General features: G+C 44.1%; 1 protein-coding gene across 2 annotated transcripts in view; it reads left to right on the forward strand.

Moving 5' to 3' along the window:
* PRKCZ (protein kinase C zeta) overlaps positions 1-24945 on the forward strand; it is a 196715-nt gene that overhangs the window by 53673 nt on the left and 118097 nt on the right. For both annotated transcript variants that reach the window (XM_066606840.1, XM_066606841.1), the window contains 2 exons: positions 1102-1191; positions 7642-7692. In XM_066606840.1, coding sequence (XP_066462937.1) covers positions 1102-1191; positions 7642-7692 — 141 coding nt within the window. The remainder of the gene's footprint in view (positions 1-1101; positions 1192-7641; positions 7693-24945) is intronic.

Here is a 24945-nt window from a genome sequence, read left to right on the forward strand (position 1 = left end):
AACACTTTCCAATCCACTGTCTGACCTCTAAAGACATTATGATTTAAGGCTGTACAGCTTTGATGTTGGAAGACGTCCGTCGTTCTCTTACTGTATATTGCCAGCCTCTCTGCTGTCGGAGCCTATCCAACGTGTCCCCTCAAGCATATTGCGCCATTGTATAACAGCAGAAAAAAGTAAGACCCCTAAGAAAACCAGGATACAATTTGGATTGGAAAGGGTTAAATGTCTCCCAGGTGCCACCACCAATTTGTGAAGGATAAGTTGTTAATCAGCTGACTTTATTTCAGGTGTGGTTCAGATCACCTGTATGACTTCACCGGACCCCTCTATTACTATTGCAGTCAGTTAGCTGCTGGGCCCGGATTTAATAACATGTAACTGTTAGCCTTTTACCTTGGTTAAAGGGGTTGTCTCACGGCAGCAAGTGGGTCTATACACTTCTGTATGGCCATATTAATGCACTTTGTAATATACATCGTGCATTAATTATGAGCCATACAGAAGTTATTCACTTACCTGCTCCATTGCTAGCGTCCCCGTCGCCATGGTTCCATCTAATTTCGGTGTCTTCTTGCTTTTTTAGACGCGCTTGCGCAGATGGGTCTTCTCCCTTCGGCTAGCTCGGCAGTATCTGCGTTTTGGCTCCGCCCCCTTGTACGCGTCATCGCGTAGCTCCGCCCCCGTCACGTGCCGATTCCAGCCAATCAGGAGTCTGGAACCGGCACACTTCATGGGGCAGAGCTACGCGATCACGCGTAGAAGGGGGCGGGGCCAGAACGCCGCTCGTGCCTGGACCGAGCAGAAGGGGAGAAGACCGCACAGCGCAAGCGTGTCTAAAAAAGCAAGAAGACAGCGAAATTAGACGGCTCCATGGAGACGGGGACGCCAGCAATGGAGCAGGTAAGTGGAATAACTTCTGTATGGCTCATATTTAATGCACGATGTATATTACAAAGTGCATTAATATGGCCATACAGAAGTACTTAACCCCACTTGATTTCGCGAGACAACCCCTTTAAGTAATATTGTAATAGAGTAATTCATGAAATGCTGAACACTTAGACCGTTAGTTACAATATATATATTTTTTCCTACCAGGTGACCCCTGCACAATTTCTTCTCAGATGGAACTGGAAGAAGCGTTCCGATTATATTCTATATATAAAGAGGAGGCACTCAGCATTCACGGTAAACAATTGTGTCTTTGTTACAGCTCGCTACATTTAACACATTGTGTCCTTAAAACTTGACCATGTAGAGCAGCTTTGTTACAGTTTTCTCTACTGTCCTTGAAAGTGAAGCTACAGTCTGGAGTTATTGAAACACCATTACTGTGTTTTTTTTTTGTTTTTTTTTTCACTGAAGCATTGTGGATTCTTGGTTACTTATAACTTGGCTCTTATATACTTGGTGCACCTTGCACTGACCATGACATAAGATCTTGTGGCAGTCATAGAGCTTTAGAATACGGTACTTTTTTTTGCCCAAGGCGAAAAGAAAACCTAAACGAACATCGCATTTCGCAGTGTCCTAGTTCACGGATAGAATTATATATCCCAATACTAACAACCATCTGACTGTGTGTTACATGTGGTGATGTCGCAGCCATGTAATCGGTCACTGGGGCTCTGAGCTCTGCCCCTGATCACTTGACTTTGGCGTCGTCACAGGTCCTAAAATATGCAGAGGCTGACGGCAGCTGTGTGCTTACAGGATCTGTGATGATGTCACAGTGATGTGATCAGGGGTGGAGCTTGGAGCCCCAGTGACTGATCACGTGATGCTGATACTACAGGTCCTGTACACACACAGTTGCTGTCCGGCTATGCTGGCTTAGGACCTGTGACAATCTCCAATCCCTTTCATTATATTCTATTAGTAAGCGGCGCATTGTGCCCCCATAAACACTGGTACCAGCCTGCTATGATGCATCTAATGTGTACAAAGTCTCCACCAGTACAGATAATTGAAAGTAAATAATTTTTGCAGACATGGCATCAGTAGCGAACCAGAAAACTGCCACAGTGGGATACATGAAAATCTAAGTAGGTTCTAAGTTTTGTAATCCTGTCCTGATGCAGAATTATCGATGTCCATAACTTTTTGTTCAGCAAGTTAAGTCTGTTTTTATATTTAGATTTTTTTCAATCCCAGGGTCTTCCTCGCGGCCCTCGATCTGTAGCATCCTGCCTCTTCATTATGCCCCATAGTGTTAGTCTTCCACACCCTTCTTCTTTGTCTTTCCTTCTATAGTGCCAAAAGCTTCAGACAGTTCTGGTTCTCTTACTCCTAAAAGGAGAGGCACATGGGACCGAATGTATGCTTACAGTCCTGGTGCCAGCTTACCTTCCTCAGTCTTACTGCATCGCTTTGCTTTGTGCCCATTTAGAGGGCACATACCCTTCTTAGTGGGCTTGTGCGCTTTCTCATTTTCACATGGGGGAAGAATAGCTTCTTATGAAGTTTAGGTGCTTCACCATGCTTGAGCAGCTCACCCTCGTGCTACTCTGGGCATATCTATTGCATCATGGCACTTTCCCCTTAGGGCACATGAGCTGCAAAAGCTAAAGTGACAATCTGGGACAGATTCAGCAAATTAAGGAGCTTGCAATAGAAATTAAATAAAAGTACTCTGTCATCTTGAGGACCTGCACAACTCGGAACATGTGACTACAGGTCCTCTGCACTCAGTAGCAGCACCATATCAAACTATAATGTAGTTTAGCCACAAAGGGGCAGCATAACAATGGAAAGGAATAATAAAACAGTTGCAATTGTATATAATATGCTCAATACACAATGGTTTAAAGGGTTTTCCAGGACCTTACTATTGATAACCTTTCCTCAGGATGGTAGTTGAACGCAGTGGGCACTTAGCCTGCAATTACTAACCTGGGCCGCTCTTATGTGGACTGAGCTTTCTGCTTCCGACTCGGTCTCCGCTGACAGCTGGCCTGATATCAGCCGCTTGCTGCGGGATTCCCACGGTTCAGTTAGTGATGACCTATACTGAGGATAGGTGATCAATAAGGGGGTTTTCCAGGAGTTTACTAACTTGTTTGACCCTGTGATGAACTGGGGAAAACAGATCAACGCCATCACAATTTGCCAAACCGGTGGAGACTCAAAACATTTAAAGAAATTAGTCCTCTCCACTAACTTTCACACCCATGGACCAGCTAAGTGGAACTACAACCTAGTCTTAGACATGTGAGTTGTGGTGTTGAGGATTATGTAGAAGGCCACTCTCGCACGACTGTATGTAAAAACACTGTGTTTTTACATAGTGTTTTTTATGATTTTTTTTCTCTCGTGTTTTTACTGTATTTTTGCGCAGTAAACATGCAGACATGCAAGCGGACTTCAGCTTTTTTCTTTCTCCTCCCAGTGGCATAGCGACCTGTGTGTAAAACACAGTATTACGTGTGCAATTGCGTATTTACTACATTTTTTTTAAACGCACCTTATTCATTTCACTGGGTGGTAAAACGACAAACAATAGGACATGCTGCATGTGACTCTGCTTACATAAAATATGCAAAAACGCCAATGTGAGGCCCCATTGACATACATGGAGGTTTAGTGCTGCGTACTTCGTGTGAGCAAACTACGCAGAAAAAAGAAACGCTCGTGAGAGTGGCCTAAAGGAAATCTCGGTAAGGTAACTAAAGATAAACATAGGGCTACTCAACTTGAGGGCTTTTTTAGTAACCTGTTTAAAAAAAAAAAAATTGATAGTGTTAGCCAGAAGAGCAGAATGGGATTGTTCTTCGTAAGAGAAGCCATGTTATCTTGTAGATATGTACCATATTTTAATGGCTAACAAAAATACATGTTATTGCGAGCTTTCGGACCTCTTCAGGATTCTTCATCAGGTTTAATGAAGCAAATGTGTATAAATATCAACATATGAAAAGGCACAGACATAATGAGACTAATTTGCACTTAAAACAATACTAGACAAGATGAGCAGAGAGGTAAATACTTAATTACTCCACTTGTAAGGCATGTGAGTTTTATGCTCACAGCAAATAAGGAAGATGGAACAATACTTCTGCAGCGCCACCTAATGGATGGCAGCATTAATTCAAATCAATGTAGGGGTTTTAACAAATCTGCAAACAATGATTAGGAATAAAACCACTTCCGGGTGCTCTCCTTGGAGAGAGACCATGCCATCCCCTGACCCACGGAATAACGTTTGGTAACCTGTTGCACACCCTATTACTCTTGTTCCAAGCTAAATGCTGTGGACCACAGGTGAACTATACCGCCCTGTGCGATTATCTGAACCCTGATGTGACCCCATACATGTCGTCATCTAAAGCTTACCAGGGGCAGGGTCTATTTACATGCACAGAATTTGTTTCGTTGTGTGTCTGTGTCACGGGAACGTCAACGAAGCATCAATCTCCGACTAATAGGTAGAGCTTACATATTCTGCCCATCATGGATTCTGTGCCGCCACATGTCACGTTAGTTCATCATGAAATTCAAGGATCTATTTCCTCTTTGCAACAACAATGTCCAGGGTGCCACCGCTTCCTTCTAACAGCCATGAGTTATGATTAAGAATACTTCAAAGCGGCGGAGTCTGTCATAGCCAGAATGATAGTGAGGAAGCGACAAGTGGAATTTCATGCCTTTCAGAGACAAATTCTTCAAAAGTGAAACCAGGTCACCGCTGGGTATTGTAAACGTACCTATATAGAACAACGAGAGCCATGGGTGTTAGGTTTTTTCTTTTTTTTTTTGGTCTGTGTTTTAAAATAACGGTTTTGCTTGTGCAAACACATTAGTGACTTCTGATGAGGAGTATATTGGGAAAGATTATATATTATATTTTTGGGTGTAGGAAGAATGAATTATCCATTCTGCACACGGGAGCGTCGAGCCTGTTTTTCTGCCACACATCCTTTCTGTTTGCAGAGAGACTATTTATTCTTTGCTTTTGGCGTCGCTCAACATCTGCTGCATATGTAATTACTACTGTTCATGTGCTGCAGATATGTCTCCTCTACATTTTTGCACCTTTTTTCAATGTGTAACACAAATAAATATACACAGTGGAGATTTATCAATAGTGTTGTAGGATGCTAAAACTTATGAGTAGAGATGAGCGAACGTACTCGGTAAGGCCGATTTCGCAATCGAGCACCGCGATTTTCGAGTACTTCACTACTCGGGTGAAAAGTACTCGGGTGCGCTGTGGGGTGGGGGGTTGCAGCGGGGAACAGGGGGGAGCTCTCTCTCCCTCTCCCCCACTCCTACTGCAACCCCCCGCTCACCCACAGCGCACCCGAGTAGTGAAGTACTCGAAAGTCGCGGTGCTCGATTGCGTAATCGCCCTTACTGAGTACGTTCGCTCATCTCTACTTATGAGCTTCTAAAAACAAAAAAAAAACCATGTTTGCATAACCCTGGAAACCCCTTCAGACCGGAGCTGGCGGCGGGTGAGTGACGTTTCTGTGCGGGGCTCTGTGAGCTCCGCACAGAAATAGAACATGCCGCCGTTTGTTTGCCGCGCAAGATTTTGTGCGGCCAAACCGCGGCCGTCTGCATAGGATTGCGTGCGTTAACGCAATCCTATGCAGGCTTCCAGTGGCGGAAATCCCGCCATGGAATTTCCGCCCGTCTGCAGGCGGCCTTATGTAGTGTGAGGTGTGGCCTAAAAACTGGACGGGTTTTTTCCATACATCCCACAGATGCTCGATTAGCTTGAGATCTGGAGATTTTGGAGGCAGTTGACAACTTGAAATCTGTCGTCTTCCTCAGACAGATGTTTGCAGTGCAGCTGGTTGGGTTATCCTGCTGAAAGAGGCTGCCGCCATGAAGGGGTGTGCTTGCTGTGTAGAAGGTTTAGGTTGGGGGGTATGTGTCATGGTAGCATTCATATGAATGCCGGGACCCAAGGTTTCTTAGCAAAATATTGCACAGCATGTCTTCTTCACATAGTGCATTCTGGTGCCTATTGTTCCCTAGGTCATCCACATGATCTAAATAAAAAAATGATTGATCGGACCAGGCCGCTTTTTTTTTATTTTTTTTTTTTTAGTTGCATATGGACCCCATGCGTGCAATATAGGTGCTACTGTCAGCCATCAGAATTTCACTCTTCTCAAAACAACCCACCAAACATTTTTTTCAACTACATCCCAAAGTTCTTCACTAGAAATGGTGCACATGTTATTGACCTACCTGTAAAATTATCTAAAAAGCATAATAAACTGGGGACCATTATTGACATTTTATGTAGAATTTTGAAACTTCTTTCATCTCGTGACTACAGTTTTCACTTTATCTGATCTTCTATAGAGCACATACTTCTTTTTTTTTTATTTCCAGGATTACTTTTGTCATTATATACCCTTCTAAAGTTAAAACGTTTCAATATGTTCTCCATACATTTGATGGGGCCACCTAAATGGATTGTGTATTTACTAGTTTTTCTTCATAATTTTCAAAAACTGTTCAGCTTTGATAATTTCAAACAATATTTATGTAAATGTACAAATTTCAATTGTACAGGTGAGTGAGGAGACTTATAATGCACCCTCTAGGTTCTTTCCCTAAGGAGAAAACATAGCGTTCCTGACCCATGTCACAGTCCTCTCGCTAGCCAAGCCAGAAACCTACTGCACACTGATGGACAAACACTTGGCTTGGCTTTCAATTCCCAGTCATTGTTACAAGGCTTGTATAAAGAGTCTAACATTGACTTGCAGGAATGCTGCCTTCCAATAGGTGGAGCTTCAGAGGTATTGTTCCATCTCCCTTATTTGCATATTACCCATAGGTGCATGAATGGCCTTATAAGTCTCCTCACTCACCTTCTAGGTGCTCTCCCTAAGGAAAAAGATACCGTTCCTGACCTGGATTGTTATAGACATGTATTGGTCATGTTTTGATTGAGAAATTATTTTACTTGACTTGAGGGCTATATAATTGTGCCTAATTAATAATTCAGTCTTGGGGGGTTTGTTTTTAAATTGTGTAATAAATGAATATTGCACATGCCATAAATATAACATTTTAGGCCTTGAATGTCAATCCCCCTCGCCTCCACTTATTTCTTTGTTTTTGCTGCCCTAATTATTAGCCGTTGTTTTCCTAGCCTTCTTTTGCAACATTTTCTTTTATTTTTCTCCCTTGGATTCTGGCTGAATCGCCAAAACTGTATTGAGATACGACTCTGGACGGAATCGTAGGCTTTAACGAGGGTTACATTGAGACCTCTATGGTCTCCGTTTGATACGTCTGTTATTCTGTCCTCCAAAAATGACAGACATGAAGTCAGCCTTGAACTTTTAGATCTGATCTGACTGTTACTTGCTAGGATCGCATTGCCTTTTAGTAATTGGCAATACCGTAGTTGGGCAGTTACCCCATAGCAACTAAACTGTCAGACATCCCCCTTAACGCTGGCAGGGCCAAGTGTTGATGGCAAGTAAAGGTGTTTCTTGGAAATGTCAAGTCACGAATTAGATGTTTTTTATAAGAAGCAATAGAAGTAGAGAACCATTTAACTATAATTGGTCCGCTAACTAAATAAAGGCTTAATGTAGTAAGTGCGCCAGACAATAGGACCTGCTTGTTCTAGCTTCTATCGGCCTCACATTTGTTTTTGTTGTTTTTCAGTATTTCCCAGCATACCAGAAAAGCCGGGCTTGCCTTGTCCAGGAGAAGACAGTGAGTAATAATCATTAAATGAAAAATGCCTTTTACTGACTTCTGCTCGTTGTAAACGAGTTTACCTGCGCGGCTTATACATCCAACTCAATAACACAGTATGCAGTAAGCGCTCTCCAGTGGTGTCTGCAAGCAGCCCGAACGTCATGTTCTACGTCTATAGAGGTAGAAAACGCCGCGCTCCAATTCAGGCAAAAGAATAAACTCGTTACCTCCTACAGAAATTAGTTCAGGACCCTTTTTTTTCACAGCAGTTTTTTTATTTTTTTATTTTTTTTGCGGCGGACATTGCAGTCCTGCTGGACCTTGTTTACACAAAGTTCTTTTTAATATTTAATGAGGCTGAAAAGAAGTACAATTTGTGCTTTTCGTTTTTTTTAGTTAGTTAGAACACCATATTTTAAAGGAAACCGGCCATAACATTAGTACATTAAATAAGACACAATGATAGAATTATGACGTACTACTGTTTTGCGCTGTTGCTCTTTATACTCGCACTAGCGTTAAACGTAATATCGCTAAGCGGAAGTACGAGAAGTTTAAACAGAAACCTGTAAGACTACGTATGGCAGCGTGTGTGAGATGTAATGCACAGTCCAAAGCCGCCACTATTTGTGTTGATGCGCCGACGCACACAGCGGGAGAACACAGTGTTTTACCACGTATTGTATGAATGAGTCCTTATAAAGGCCAACAGCAAGAGGAGTTTTGAAAAACAAGTGTATGTCTTAGTTCTTTCATTATGCTTTGTTTAATGTACTAAAATGGGATGACAGGTTCCGTTTTTAACTGTTTATATATGAAGAAGCTGTGATTGCCGAAGTATACAGCTTTCAGAGATTATATCTAAGAAGATGAGCAAAACTGGACGCATCAAATGTACTGCAAATCACAAACTGACCCTAAACTGCACACACAGTAAGTGAATACATAAGGTCCATGTATCAAATGAACATGCTGATGTTCTATACTGCAGAGTACAATTACCCTGTTGGCCACTTATTGAAATTAAAACTATGGTGATGCAAATCCACGTAGGTAAAAGTACAAGCAGCGCCTAATGAGACGGCAGAAGAGCCGGAGACACAGCTGACATACCTGTGATAAAGTGTGCCGCAACACGATCTGCGCTGACGGCTGGAACATGGAGTGCTGAGAAGTTCTCTGAACTATCTGCACATATAAATATTCTGGTATAGAAAAAGTAACGGGCAGATTTCTGTTGGTATTAAAATATAGTTGTTGTGGTTTTAACGGTACGATTGGGAATCCATATCCAACCCGCTCATCAAAAGTTGCTTATGTTGTACATCTACGTCTTTGCAGGGGAATTGAAGAAGCTCCAACTATTATAAAGGGATAATAAAAAATGTACACTATCTTCACGTCAAAAATGTGATTAAACTTGGATATGCGCTTTCTTAGAGGAGACTTGTTAGATGTAATTCTCATTCATATAACGTTCTGTCTGGTCAGCCTTGTGGTTGGGACTTTCTGCATATCTAATTCTTTGGGGCAATATCTATTTAATGGGTGTAAATGTTCCCACTATTACTAAACTTGGGGTCCTTATTTTGATTGGTTATGGTGGTAGGTTCTTTTAGCATGAAGTATTAAGCACGTGGCCACAACATTCAGGCTTCCACCGACTGTTGGGTTTTATGGAAATGGCCAAGCATGCTGTGCTCCGTGGTCTCTATCTTCCATAGAGTGCCTGGTGGTATCCTTTAAAAGAAAGCTGCCATCGCTTTATGCTGCCCTCTAAGTGCCACTAGGATAGTGTCAGGCGTGCGGATTGCAGAGATATCTCATATGTATCTTTGAAGAAGTTTGAGAGAAACTTCTAGCTCCTGAATATCAAGGACTATTTTCTGTAGTCCTGAGCGCTGCTACTCGTAAAATGTTAGTTTCTGACAAACCACAGTAGTTCACAGATGCTGAAGGGCCTTTTTACTCAGTCGTCCCAGTGATCGTTCCTGTGGTTTCACACACGAGTGATGATCACTCGGTGAATGGAGATGGAACAGGCTGGAGATCGCTCTGACCGCCCTCCTCCATTCACCGCAAACAGGCAGCCACTCATACGTGAACGACTGCCTGTTTACATGGGCCGATCATCATTACGTTTTTACGCCTGCCTAAACTGAGCGATAAGCGAATGAATTCTCGTTTGTCATTCAGTCTGGCAGCACTTACACTGATTGTAGTTCAGATTCCCGCGATCCAGCGACAATCTGAACGATTATCAGTCCTTGTGAAAGTGCCTTTAAACATCGCTGCAATTGGCAGGCCTGCCGCTACCTTATGCTGCCCTCTAAGAGGAAAGCATAAAGGTGCTTACAGATCTTCAAAGCCTGGCCACCTCTTGGATCCTTGGTGTGGCGGCCCAATGGGCAGCGCAGGGATGGGGTAAGGGCATCAAGATGGGAATACTGTTTTAAAAACAAAAAAAACAATTACTCTAATAAGGCATGAATGTTGCTTTTTTTTTTTTTTTTTGTAAAATGTATTCCTACCTTCCCATCTCCCCTTCGAGTTTTCATTCCATTGTATTGAAAGACAAAGATGATAAAGAAACCCTACACACACAATGAGTTCAGGCAACTGCCTAGCAACAGATCCGTCATGTTAAATCTGTTTGCTAATGTGAAGACTTATTTGGTCCCTTTCTTACATTACTGACTTCTCCCCTTTTCTCTCCTCTTGGTAGGCAGACGTTTTCTTTTAGCTAAAGTGTTGGAATGAAAAAAAAATAAAAAATTTGCATATGCTGGGCCATTGGAGTTTTAGGCCGCCTGCAGTCGGCCAAGACGGATCGGGCAGCGAGAATTCTCGCCGCGGGACCCGAGCGCCTGCAGAGAGCGGCGCGTACTCACTCGTGCCCCGCGGCCCCGGCTCTTTTAAGTTGCATGCGCAGACTGGAGCTGGCAGCGGGTGAGTGACGTTTCTCTGCGAGCCTCGCACAGAAATAGAGCGTGCCGCTGTTTGTTTGCCGTGTGAGATTTCGCGCGGCCAAACCGCGGCCGTCTGCATAGGATTGCGTTTGTTACCGCAATCCTATGCAGGCTTCCAGCGGCGGAAATCCCGCCGTGGAATTTCCACCCGTCTGCAGGCGGCCTTACTGGAACTGGTAAACCATGTAGCGGTTCTTAAGGCGCTTTTAGACAGAACGAATGTTCAAGCAATCGTTCAAACAGGGGAACGTGAACGACCATCTGTTTCATGCAGGCATAAAAATCATCATTGGCTCGTTAACTTATCGGCTTTAAACAGCGCTCGTTCAGTCCGCGATTACTAATACAGCGAATGTGAAAGACTGAACGACTTCTTGTTTGACTGAGCTAATGATGTATCTGCCTGTTTGAGCATGCTAGTGTCATTGCTAGCTCGTTTGCACAGCCTGTTTAATCAGCTCCTCTAAAAGTCCCCTTACTTTGCAATCTAAGGCTTCTATCCCTAGAGTGTATATTGGCCGCTGTTTTCACCGCCGGACGATATATTCTACGTTTGGAGAGCTAAAATTGGTGAACAGGCGCAAAAAACAAGCGCTTGTGCACCCGTTCAGATGGCATGGGTCCCGGCGCATATACGCCGAGACTACCATGCCGTTGCCTCTTTTCCCTCCCTCCCCATCGCAGGCTCACCTGTCCTCTCCTCCCCGCTGGTTCTTTGCAATGGGAGGGGGTGTGGGTGGAGCTAAGTTCCAGCCCGTCCCACCTCCTCCCATTGATGGCTATGGACAAGGGATGGGGAGAGTGCGGGAGCTTGGCTCAGACCATGTCCTGCCCCTTGTCCACAGCCAGCAATGGGAGGAGGTGGGATAGGCTGGTGCTAGGCCCTGCCCACGTCCTGCCCCTCCAATTGCAAAGAACGAGTGGGGAGGAGAGGACTGGTGAGCCTGCTAAACTCCCTCCCACCTGAGGCTGCTGCCATGGTCTCCCATAGGGGCCCATGCAGCATCCGCCATATTCCCGCCCAAAAGATAGTTCCAGGACTCTTTCGGGCCTAACATAAAAACGACTGGCACCATATTGACCTGGTCGGGCGCTTTTACGCCCCAGGAATACGGCCATGTGATCTGATGCATTGGAGTCCAATGCATCAGACCGCAGCGTATATCAGCCGGCCGTGAAAACGCTTGTAGGGAAGAAGCCGCACCCTGTCCATAGGCGTGATTCCGCTGGCGGTAAATCGCAGGCGAATCACACTGTCTGAAGCTTTCCGTAGCGTTGTTATGGAAGGCGCCAGCCCTCTGTCCACGAGCAGAGAATCATTGCGATTTCTCGGCCCGCGGCCTGTAATTCGCAGCATGCTGCGAATTGCCGCGATTCTCCGCGGTTAGCCTATCTGTCAGATAGGCTGACACTGGAGATCCGTCTGCCGGCTCCTGCTCCCGGGACAGGCAGCCTAAGGCTGGGTTCACACAGGGTGGATTTGCCGCGGTTTTTCTGCAGCAGATCCGCCTGAGGCCGCTAATCTCGGGATTAGCCAGCCATGTGGATGAGATTTCTCATAAATTTTCGTCCACACGGGGCGGCTAATCCGCTGCGGTAAATCCGGTTGAAACCACGGCTGGGGCCGCCGCAGCCGCGGTTCCCCAAGATTGAGCATGTCTTTTTACCTTTCCTTTTTTGTTTATTTACGTCGCGGCCACGCTCTCCTCTAAGGGAGCGCCGGCCACAACGGAAAAGCATGCCGCCGCGGCTTAAACTGCGGCGGTTCTCCCGGCGGAAATCTCGCGGTTTTTGCTGCGGCCAAACCGTGAGATTTCCGACGGGAATCCGCCCTGTGTGAACCCACCCTAAGGCTGGGACGTAGCTGATTTGCTGCAGCAGACTTCACCCTTTTCAGTTGACTTCAAATTCAAGGTGTGAAATCTACTGCAGATCTGTGACTGTCCGTGGCAAATGTGAATGCACCCTAATGGCACATTTATACTTTGTGTATTTGCTGTCTGTTTTACACAGATGAAAAATCCAAAGTACCAAAATCCGCACTAATTGGTATGGATCCATAGCAGGTTTCATCCCTTCAATTGAAGGACTGAAATCGTCTGCAGGTCCATGTCAAAATATGTAGCAAACGGTGCAGATTTTGGGGGATTAGTTGTAGATTTTAATTTTTTTTTTGGGCTGCGAAAAGTCTGCAGCAAATAAGCTGTGTGAATGAGAATGCCCCTTTAGGAGCAGATTATACGGAACGGACTAGAAAATGCCCCAAGTGTTTCCACATCTATTTTGTGCAAACATTTTCTCCATTTTCCTGGTTAGGTTGGGGTTTAGCCCACAGCATTTCAGATTTACTCCAACTTGCAACTAGAAATTGGCACTACCTAGCAGAAATCTTTACCAGCTTGTACCTGACGTAGGTTTTACATTGTGGGACATGGACAACCACATTAAGCGCTTATTCACAGGAGCGCTTTTCAGCTGCCGTTTTCACGGACGGCCAATACACGCAACCATCTGAGCAGTCTTCCCCCTTCCTTTCCTGGCTGTTTGCAATTGGTAGGGGTGCAGCTAAACTCCCTGCCTCCTCCCCTCGTCCGCAGCCAGCAATGGGAGGGGTCCTGCCCCCTCCCATTGCAAACAACCGGAGGGGAGGAGAGAGCCGCTGAGGGGGAGGGAAGGGGTAAGACGGCTCAGATGGTAGTATATATCGGCCGGCCGTGAAAGCACCAGCTGATATATGCTTATGTGAATAAGCCCTAAGACAGATGTGTGGATTCTTGTAAGATTACTCATTCTAGAACCATTGATGAAACGGGCCGGCCGTACCATGTCGTGTATTTCTCATATCTTACAATATGCCCTTGGCTTTGGTTATTATATGCTGCTGATAAATCTCATTTGTATTTTCAGTTTTTGAAGTTTCACATCTGCTTCATTCACTCCTACTGATATCCACAGCTGTACTCTGTAAATCGCTGTTTCTTTCCTCATAGTGTTGTATACCAGCTCTTATCTCAGGGCAGTTTGCCCCTGTACACAAAGGACAATTAATGTCAGCTCCCCTTGAATCCCACGGCTTTATATTCATGGAAGAAAGTAGCAAACTTGGCTACATTTTACTGTGCCTTTCTATGATTTTTGTTATTGTATCATCCATTGTTCTCCTGACTGGTACTGCCTAGATTCATTACTGCGGACGTGGGCTTTAGTGTGTCTGAAAACCCTGACCCTTCTCCACCACTGTTCATGCAATGTAGCTAATTCCTGTAACCCACAATTCACCACTTCGTGTAACATAAAGGCATTTATACTGGACTTTCCAATTTTGACTCCTTTTTAAAAGAAGTCACACCTTAAACGAACATAAATAAGTGTTTTGCATGCTACCACTGCCTGGTACATAATGGCATCCACCACTCGGTTGGGTAACCCCATTTTAGTGGAGTATTCAGCAAAAAAACACCTACTTACCCTTTCCAATCCACTTTGTATCCTGGTTTTCCTAGGGGGCTTACTCTCTTTCTGCCGTTATAAAACGGCGCTATCTGCTGGCTAAAGCCAGTACTGCATGAAGTGACACGTTGGATAGGCTCCGACAGCAGAGAGGCTGACAATATACAGTAAGAGAACCCTGACTGATGTCTTCCAAGATCAGAGCCGTAGAGCCTTAAATCATAATGTCTTCAGACGTCAGACAGTGGATTGGAAAGGGCTTATCGCCAGGAACCCGCTGATTGCCTGGCCTGCTGTCGTGCAGCTAGGCCGGATGTCGTCAAAGGTGACTGGACAGGAATTGCCATAGCTGATTTCACTCCCAAACGAAATCGATGGGAACTGACCGAAGCTATTACACTCTTGTATCCTTCCCTGGTGACTGAGGCAGAAGATCCAGGAGTGTAATAGCCGGCTTCTGCTTCACTGATTTCATACAATAGTAGAGTTGGAAGGGACCTCCAGAGTCATTGGGTCCAACCCCCTGCTCAGTGCAGGATTCACTAAGGCTGGCTGTTCACGGACGAGGTGGTATTGTAAGATCCGTGGCGATAAATCGCATGCGAAGCTTGCATGACACACTTTCCATAGGGTAAGTATGGAAAGCGCAACCTAATGCACACGAGCGGAAAATCATGGCAAAAGTAAAATCGCGACATGCATCATTAATATAGGCTCATTGCGGAGACCTTTTAAGTGACCCCATTGCACCTCAGTTTTTTATTTATTTATTTTTTTTGGGGGGTACTACTTGGAGGGTATGCTGTCAGTAAATCCCTGATACATTCACTGAGACTTTCACTGTCACCAGCCAGGTTCATTTGACGTGTTCTAGTTCCTGACATGTGAATACATTGTTTAATGATCTTCTATATGACTATTTGGTAATCTTGTGGGGTTTATCACCGGCTACAGATCGTAAACATTTCTGCTTTTATACAGAACAAGACGACCGGCTTACTGCTGTCCTGAAAAGACGTCTAATCGGCGTCTTGTGTCTGACATACCTGTGATTTGTCACATGTGCCTACTTGATGTTTCGTAGATGGGCCTTTTAGTCTGGGCATAGCGTGGAATAAAGTAGTATAATCTAACCTACTTTTAATTTACAGTAATAGGCATTTGGACGTTTTGTTCATGGGCAGCCCATCAACATGTCCGCTAATGCAGCATTGTGGGAACAAAGCGTCATTAATAATGAATTCAATTTGATCCTTTTACCATAAATAACATGCTGGCTACTTTATATAGTGATGTCTGCAGGTGATACAGGATAAAAATAAATTAAAAGGGTTTGTATATGCTGTATTAGTATATGGTTATGCACTATTTTACTGTTACTTTAATATTTTGAAGCAGTGGGTCGGTTAACAAGTACAGCTCATTCTTGGGGGTTTTCAGTATTGTACACATCATATTTATTTTTTTTGTGCATGTATCGCCAGCATCCCAACTCTTCTACTGTTTCCCCGAAAATAAGACATCCCCCAAAAAGAAGACCTAGTAGAGGTTTTGCTGAAGTGCTAAATATAAGGCTTCCCCCCAAAGTATGACCTAGCTCTGTCCCTGCTTTGTGAGTCTGCTGTGATGAGCTCCCCCTGGTGGCCGGAAGCTGCAACACCATCACTGCTGTACAAGTGGTCCAGGAACTGCTGTGGGTGATGGTTATAGTCTCCAGACAGTGTGTGGGAGCCAGGTACTTTACAGCCCTTCTTGTGGCCCTGTGTCTGTGAGTCGGGCAAGACACGGACAGTGCTATTGATGGACATGAGAGATTTGGGCCAATGACTCTGAAAGAAATGGAGTCACAAGAAATTTACCAGGAAATTCAGGGTTTGGATTGTTATGATGATCCAGAAGATGAGGACATGACTGTCATTGAACAAATCTTGCTTTGTGTTCATAAATATCGGGATCGTTAAATGTAGCATAGATTGTTGTGCATGGAAATAATGGTATTAACAAGAAATGCTTGATAGATTTCCCAGTTTATCTGGTTCTGCTGGTTTGTGATGACAACTACTGTACGGTATATAATGTTCATTTTTTTTTTTTTTGTTTAACAACAAAAAGTAAATTTTTCATTGCAAAATAAGACATCCCCCGAAAATAAGACCTGGCACATCTTTGGGAGCTAAAATTAATATGACACTGTCTTATTTACAGGGAAACAGGGTAGAAAGTAGAAAACATTGATTACAAATTTCAATAGAAATGACATCTGATGGCAATATTTTGTAAACGCAGAGCTGCATCTCTCCAGCTGCGGGGTCTGACCCGACCCGATCCTGCCCGAGAACCCCTGTGGACCCACTGCGTACCTGTCTGCAGTGTCTTCATCTGTATTGCAAATGTGCCAGTGGATTCCGCAGTGACAGCTGCGCACGGGCTGCAGATTGGACAGCTTCCATTGACTTCAATGGAAGCCGTCCGCGCGGAAATCGCACTAAAATAGGACATGCTGCGATTCTCCCTCCGCAAGCTATTGATTTCTGCTTGTGGACATGGAAAAGCGGTTTTGTCTATGGGCAGTATTTGCTGCGGAATTTGGAGGCGGACGCCTGCTCTGGATTCCGCGATGCAGATATGCCCGTGTGAATTGGGCCTAAGGCAGCAGTCCTTGTCTAGGCAATATCTGCTTCTGCTTTTGTTTTGTTTGTTTTTTTATCTGAGGGACAAACTGTCGGTATATACACGGACATGCCAAAAGTCATGGGATAGCAGTATGTAAATTGATTATGAAGTGGTGATACCGCAGGAGACGGCTTCATCGCCCATACCTGTATAAGTTCTGAGTTGGTGTCTTGTAAGGTTGAACACTGGCCGCCGTGCTCATGGCAAGGCCACATGATTGGAGTTTGAATGAGGTATGATAGTGGGTGCCAGACAGACGGGATGTTCTACTGCCGAAGTTGTGCTGGCATTTAACATTTCTTAATCCAGTGTCATGTGTATCAGGAAAACATAAGTATTACCACTCTTCAGAGCCCCGTGTGCATATTCTCCTATACAAGTCTACGGAAGAGCACAGGCACGGGACTCTGAAAAGAGTTGGCTTTTCATGCTGTGTGCCGACTTCAGAGAGTGAAACCGTTGGGTCACGGGAGTGAGTAAGTATAAAAAACATATCACCCGGCTCCCTGTCACGTCCCCTAACCGCACCATAACGGACGGCTCAGTTTCCAGGATAGTGGCTAGACTTCAAATTTCAATTAACGTGAATAAGAGCTTTAACTGTAATACCAAGCCAGGCCACTGCAATGGGTATGGAGCTGTCTGATTCCTGCACACATCAGCTAGGTGCATGGGTGCACTGGCCCAGCAAACAGCTGATCAACAGGGGGCTGCAGCAGCCCCCTGTCGAACTACTGATGGCCTAATCTGAGAATAGGCTTATCCGTAACGAAAGCTGGACATCCCCTGTTAAATGCCTTTACATTGCCATGACTTTTTCTATTGTTGCAAGATGTGTATAGCTGTACAGTGTCCGTATTCTACCCTCCTGGCATGGCTGTGCCTACATTCCTGATTGCAGAAAACGGGTGAGCTGAAAGCCAAGTATGGAGGTAGTAAGGTTTCTGTTCACGCCGCCATAGGATGCTTCCTTCAGAGCAGCAAGCAGTAGGTTTCATGCTGTTAAAATGATGGGACCCCACCGGACATTGGCTGTCTGTTGGGCACCACTGGGATTCGTCATACAGCTTAATGGCTTCTGAAGCCACAATGAGATGTGAACGTTTCCATAAGGGTTGCAGGCTGACTGTCCTTTTGGCCACTGTCGGTATCACACAAGCTAAGAGATCAGAGTAGTGTAGTAGACCATCCTTTTGTGGCATCTGTTTTGCATATACTAGTAAGACCTCCATTTAACATACTGCATGAAAGGTTCATGACATAGACATTGGACGGATGCCATAATGGCCTCTGAGTAACAAATGCCACTGTTGGGCATCCATCACATCCTCCATTTAATGTGCGGTATGTGTAGTGCTTCTCCCGGTCTAAGCGCTAAGCTGTGAAAGTATGCGAACAAAGCATTAGACAGATGTAGCTCTTTATGATATAAACTGTAACACCCTGCGGGATCGTTTGTTGTGCTCCAGAAAGAGGAGAAAAAAACCCTTTTAAGATGCATTAAAGGAGCCTTTCTCCCTGAGGGTGAGGCCACACCTGTCGGATTTGCTGTGGATTATCCAAATGGTGTGGGGTTTGCAGCAGATTTTGGTGTGTATTTGCTGTAAATTTCAGCCCCCTCATTTGAGAGCCTTAAAAAACCCACCGTGTGAACGGACAGCGGATTTAAGGTTTGCAATGCAGGACAGATTTTCTTGAAATGCCATTCAGATGCTTCATTTTTCTGAAACCAATTACATTGTGCAAATTCTGCAGCATTCCCACATCCCGTGAACCTACCCGAAGGATTTTCCTGAATTGACACAATTTACCCAGTGTTTAGCCCATTTAAAGGGGTGCTGACGATAAACTGATCTCCACCTCGCGTCCAGCGACTGAATCCTCCCAACGTTCATCTGCTCCCACAGCAGGAGGTGAAGGTTGTAGAACTGCAGGAGAAATTGTGGCTTTGAATGGGTTGGCTAATACATGACGGAGTCCTCTGAAGTGTCTTTGCAGCAGTTCCATCTTCCCAATTTACATAAATTTCCCTGCATGAATGGCCTTATGAGTCTCCTGATGTCTACCAGGTGCTCTCTGAACATTTCTGACCTTCTCTGGCAACTAGGAGTAGGTGAATGTGGCCTAACAAGGCATATGCACCAACCCCTTTGGACTGCAGGGAAAGGGAAACTAAGGATATCTTTTGAGATCGGTAGGGGGGCGTTATGAATTTTCAGTTCTAGAACTCGAACTGTCCGTCTGCTGTTCTAGTCTGTTTGTTGTAAGGAACGATAGGTTCTATGTTCTGGCACCTTAGTTGGAGCACCAGCGTTGCATTTGGCTGACATTAGCTTGAGGCTACCTTCACACAGGGGTCTGTAAAAACACTATGTTGTACAATGTCTTAATAAAAATACGTTTGGTACGGTGTTACCCAGTAGAGCAAAATGTGATTGTTCTCAGTAAGAGAAGTCAATTAATCTTGTAGATATGATGCCTTTTTAATGGCTTACAAAAATGCATGATGTTAATGTGAGCTTCCGAGCCTACACGGGGTTGCTCTTAAGCCTGAAGCTCGCATTGACATCATGTATTTTTGTTAGGATACCTTTTAATGGCTATCTACAAGATTACCTGGCTTCTATTGCAGGGAACAATCACATTTTACAGCATTTTTTGAACGGCATTGTCAAAAGCTGTCGACGGCGTTTAACGCATACCATCATTTCGAAGAGTGATGAGGTGTTAAACGCTGAAACACAGTAAATAGAGCAGACCCTGTTAGACAATCGCTCATCTGAGAAGCCCCATTGACATAATTGGAGGCTGTTTAGTGCGGCGTTTCAAACACTGGGCTGTGTGAGTGGCCTGACTGTACAACATCTGTTCTTGACACCCTCCTTTGATCCCTTTTGTCGAGTTGTTTACGTCCACAGGATCCCCTTTCTTATTGGATATTTTCCCTTTTATCACACCATTCTCTGTATAATTTCAACAATGTTGCAAAATCCACAAGGTTGTCCGTGTATGAAGTCCTGGCCCCAGCTTAGTCTAGCACTGATGACCTCATTGGAAGTTGCTCAGATTACTCGGTTTTCCCATCCTAACATAGATTTACCCTGATACTAATCCACGGAAAACGTGTCCACTTGCTGTTACGCTGCACTGCGGGGGCACAGGTCTAATTTCCATACAGGAAAGCTTCACTCATGAGCTAGTAGTAGCCACTCGGGGTCTCTAATAAGGTGACTTCAGTGTATATTAGCAGTAACCCAGTGAATTTGTGCGGTCCAGATTTCTAGTTTTTTTTTTTCCTTTTGTGGTTATTCTTATATAAATACATGTTGTGACTACAGAGCTGCTGGATTGCCCAGCGTGATTACTTATTTACTCCATCTATTTTCTGGTGTGGATACGTATTGGCTTTCTACCCTAGAAGAGGATGATATTTGTCTGGATGTTCTGCCCCCCGATGCTCTGTGCAGCCTGCCATGCCCACTTCAGAGACCAGGATTTATTTAATCACCGGGTTGTTCCTTCTCGCTGGCCTGCTACTGAAAGGCTCCCAGTGTTACAGCTCTCCTCGGTTATGTCACTTCTTCCATTGCATGTAACAATTACGCAAGCTAAAAGTGTTCCTCAGACCCAGTGTAATAATGTTTTCCTACAAGGGAGTCTCCCGGGGGGATAGGTTGCCCTGTGTGTTTGTGTCAGGGCCCTGCAGACAGTGTAATACGGTTGGCATTGGAACATCCCGCCCACTGCCTATGAGCATCTCGCTCTCTGTAGTTCCTGGTGCACAGAAAAAGCCTTTTGTCGCCTCAGCACTGGCTGTCCTCTACCTTCATACGGAGAAAGAGAGGGGGAGGAGATAGGTGGGGAGCGCAGGCTGCTTGTCTATGGGGTGTTTAATACAGAGACCGGCGGAGATGCTCAAACAATGCACCAGCTGTTACTTTTGGATGTATGCATCACTTTAAAGGTGATCCTTTTTTCTCTGTCTGTCCCACCCTCATTGTCGTCTACTGCCGCTCTGTGTTTTTTTTTTTTCATGATTATTAATTGCGCTGGATATGTATCGAAACTTCATTTAGGTTTCCTCCCTTTTTAATGAAATGCGTACGGTTAACCCGCCACGTCCCGGCATGATCTGGTTAACCCTTTCTTGTCTGGAGCTTTTTTTTTATTGTAGGGTAGCGTTCTGGGATCCCGACGTTGTTACGTATTTTGTCAAAGCAAATCCCACTTGTGGTGTTAATTGGTGGCTTTATTATAATGGTAATGGGTGGTTTATCACTGTTTTTTAGGTTTACCTAGGATGTTTTATTATTGTACTACTCTGAAACATACAATGTATCTAGTGGTGTGTGTTTTTATTTTGTTTGTTTTTTGCTGTTGTACCTGCAACATATCTTGCTACTTTATATCTGTGCTATAAACTGTAGGATAGGCTCAATGTTTTGTAGCATTTGGGATAGTCCTGCATCCGTCATTGGCTAGACTTGTAAAGTTTTTTTTTTTTCTATTGGTAGTCCCTGGATGTGATGTTTGTGTGTGGCATCCAGGACATGTTTTTCTTCTGTGCCTTTAGCTGTTCCGTAGCCTCTCATGGGATTGAGAACCATCCGTCCCTAGATACACGAGGCATAGAGATAGGAAGAGGTTGAGTTATATGACCAACCTGCTATTAAATGCCTGATTTTTTTTCTTCTTCTTGTCTCTCCTTCTCATGCCATGTTTGCTTGCCATATCCAAGCTCTGATTCTGCCTTTTGTCCTTGATGTCTAGTGATAGTCATACTGTAGCATCCGTTAATAAAGGAACAGCAGAAGGGAGGGTGACGAGTGGGTTGAGGGGTTATTTTTCCTCTTCAATATAGCACAAGAATAATCAATTCATTGAGAGTGATGAACGTCAAACCTTCCTAATGAGATATATATATATGTGTGTAGATATAGCATGCGAGCTGTCAGCTGATGCATTGCTGTGTGTGTGTGTGTGTGTGTGTGTGTGTCAGCGTGTGTGATGCAGAGAAGTCAGCAGTCCGCCTCTGTAGCTGCTGTGCCTTCAGTTCTGCTTTGCAACGTAGATTGCTACCACACATGAAAATCCTGCTTGTCTCCTGCGTGCCTGTGGATGTTACGGAATTATCTCTGAGCCAAGGGGAAAGATTTTGAAATAAGATTGTCACGGAGAAGATGCCACAGAGGATCGCTATGGAAAAGGGATGCTGTCGATAAGGAATATTAAAGCAAGGAATGTATCCCAAGAAATCTGACGGTATGTTACCAAGGGCCTGTCTTGCACAGGTACACAAAGATCACCATTGCTCGGTTACCCGGTAGCAAACGGGAAGCCATTTGTTCCTATATAGAACCTTTTTACATCTTGGCCTTTATTATGGGGGACCTCGATATGACCTGCTGTGGTCCATTTTTCTTCTTTAAGCAAGTACATGGTTTCTGTCTATGCTGCCAAATCAAAGACTACTTGGAGATTCTGCAGTGCTGCATATAAGCAAACACTTGGATGCCTTTGCATAAAGCGAGTTGATTAGCTCCGCTGTTATACTGATGCTTTAACTTGGGCTTTTGGAGAGAGAATTTCCTACTTTAAGACTTTACTGTGTGATTACTTGTTTCGGTTGGGTAATTTATTTGTGGATACTTTTCCGCTTGGCTCAAATCGGACGTAAAATGAGGGTATCAGGCTCCCATACATGAAAGGCTTTTATAAGTCCCTGCACACTCCTGCATGAATCATCCATATACTGTATGTGTTACATATTCGATTCTTTTTACTCTGGCTCGTTCTCCAATGAGATACTAATTCTGTTTTCAAACTGCTAATCAGAGGATTATATATGAACCTGACTAGGCACATTGACATTTTTTCCTCTCTTCATACATTCCCCATGTAATCTGGATTAGGGCATCTCATTTCTCTGCATGCCAGCACATTGATTTTGTCTTTTATCTCTAGTATGGATGATGGAATATTAAGTGAACCACTCCTAAATGTGATCCTTATCGATGGTTGAGCCACTGATGTTTTTTTTAAAACCTCTTCATCCAATTCGGTCTTGCTAAAGGGACAACACTTAAGGGAGAGGGGGGCAAGGATGAAAGACCAAATAGTCATGGACCATTTACCAGGTTCAATATAGCAGGATAGACTTGATCAAGCTAAAAGCATGATTGAGTTTCGAGAAGATGGTCAAAATGTATCGTGACCATATTCTAAGGGGTCTGCGTCGGGGAATTTTTTATGGTTTTCTATTTTTTTTGTTTTAGTATTTATGGTTTAAGACTTTGGTATGAGTTGTTGCTCATTTTGCGCTTTTGTTTACTTTGGGTATTGGTTGTGGGCATTGTGTGTTCAGTAGACCATTTCCTTGGCATTGATTTAACCATTTGGCTGCTTGTTTTTGGAAGTATTTTTGCTGCGAACCGTGCTTGTGGCCACATAAACCACAGGGTCTTAAACTGCTGGATGCAAACATCAGGCATGGCTGATTGTGTAGGATCTACCTGCTTTGAGGATGGGCTTAGATGGTTTTATTGCATTTGGTCCTTTTCGGATATAGTTCCAAGGTCACATACATACCATGATGTAAGCGTACAGTGATCTCCCACACCGTGTGACCACCTTTTCTAAGGAAGGCTGTGGTGTACTGTACTAGTTATCCTCTTTTTTTTTTTAAAGGTTTTTTTTTTTCCTTAAACCACTTTCACATGTATACCGATTAAAGGCACAATGTTTAATCTCAAAGCTACAAGATGTCCCGATTCATGGTAATTGTATGTTCATTAGTCTTGTGGGAGAATCAGTGCTTGCATATCTTCAAGAACCATACTGTTACGAATGTTGTCTAGATACTTTTAAGTGGGTTTTGTCTCTTTTTGTAATCTTTTTAGGTTTATGATTCTGAAAGCCACAGCTTAATTAGTTTTCTTAGTATGATTTTCTAACCAAAATAAAATATTTGGACTTCTAGAATTTTCTTCCTTGAATATAAAATGCATTACTCAGATTAAGGGAACACTTAAATCGCGCATCGGATCTTGGTGAATGAAATACATGCTCACTGTGAAGCTACTCATCTGTGAGGAGAATGGGGTGCCAGTGGTGGACTTGCCAATTTTGGTGTCCTCTATCAAATGCCAATTAAGTTGCACAGTGCTGGTCTGTGAGCACTGATCCCGCTGTCGGATGTTGGGCCTTCATGGAGTCTGTGACAGTTGGGTCAGAAACATCCAGACTAAGTTGCGCACTGGAGGTCATTTCGTAGGTCTCTGGCAGTGCTGCTCCTTTTCCTCCTTGTACAAAGCGGAAGTTGCCAGTCCTATTGCTACATTGCTTTCCTTCTACTGCCCTGCCCAGCTCTTTTTGCGTAACGGTCCGTATCCCAGTATCTCCTCCATGTTCTAGAGACTATGTGGGGACCCACAGTTAACAATCCTACGGCTGTATATATGGATGTACTGTCCTGGAGGAGCAGGACTATCTGTGTCACCAGATTGGGCTGCTGGTACCGCCTCATACTACCAGTAGTGACAAGGACACTAGTTAAATGCTCAACTAGAGAAGACTCAATCATGAATGATTAGTTGACAGACATTGTCTGTGGCCACCACCTGTATAAGCATTCCCTTTCTGTGGGTGTCTTGCCGTTGCCTCTCCGGTGCTCCTGTTACTTTACTTTGCACCCAAGCATGTGAAATTGATTCACAGTTGCTTATGCTTTCAAAGTGGACAGACCCGCATACCTGAAAGAGAAGTCAAAGGGAATCTGTGAGCTGGAACCTGCTGTCCAAACTGCAGGCCTCATGTTATAGAGCAGGAGGAGCTGAGCGGATTAATTATATAGTTTTATGGGGAAAGATCCAGTACCGCTTGCATTTTATTAATTTAAACCCCTGTATGTACAGTCATACACAGCTGTCAATCACCGATGGCTCCGCCCATTGGACTGTTCAGCTCCGGATGTGCAGAGGTATAAATGAATAAAATACAGGTTACACTGATTCTTTCTGCATAAAACTATATATCAATCTGCTCAGCTCCTCCTGCTCTATAACTTGCTGGCAGATTGGACAGCGTATACAAGCTGACAGATTCCCTTTAAATGCTCCCTTTTATTTTCGAGCAGTGTACTTGCTGCTTTAAGTTTATTTCAACGTGGATAAGGGGT

This window comes from Eleutherodactylus coqui, chromosome 6 (assembly GCF_035609145.1).
Source record: "Eleutherodactylus coqui strain aEleCoq1 chromosome 6, aEleCoq1.hap1, whole genome shotgun sequence".
NCBI lineage: Eukaryota > Metazoa > Chordata > Amphibia > Anura > Eleutherodactylidae > Eleutherodactylus > Eleutherodactylus coqui.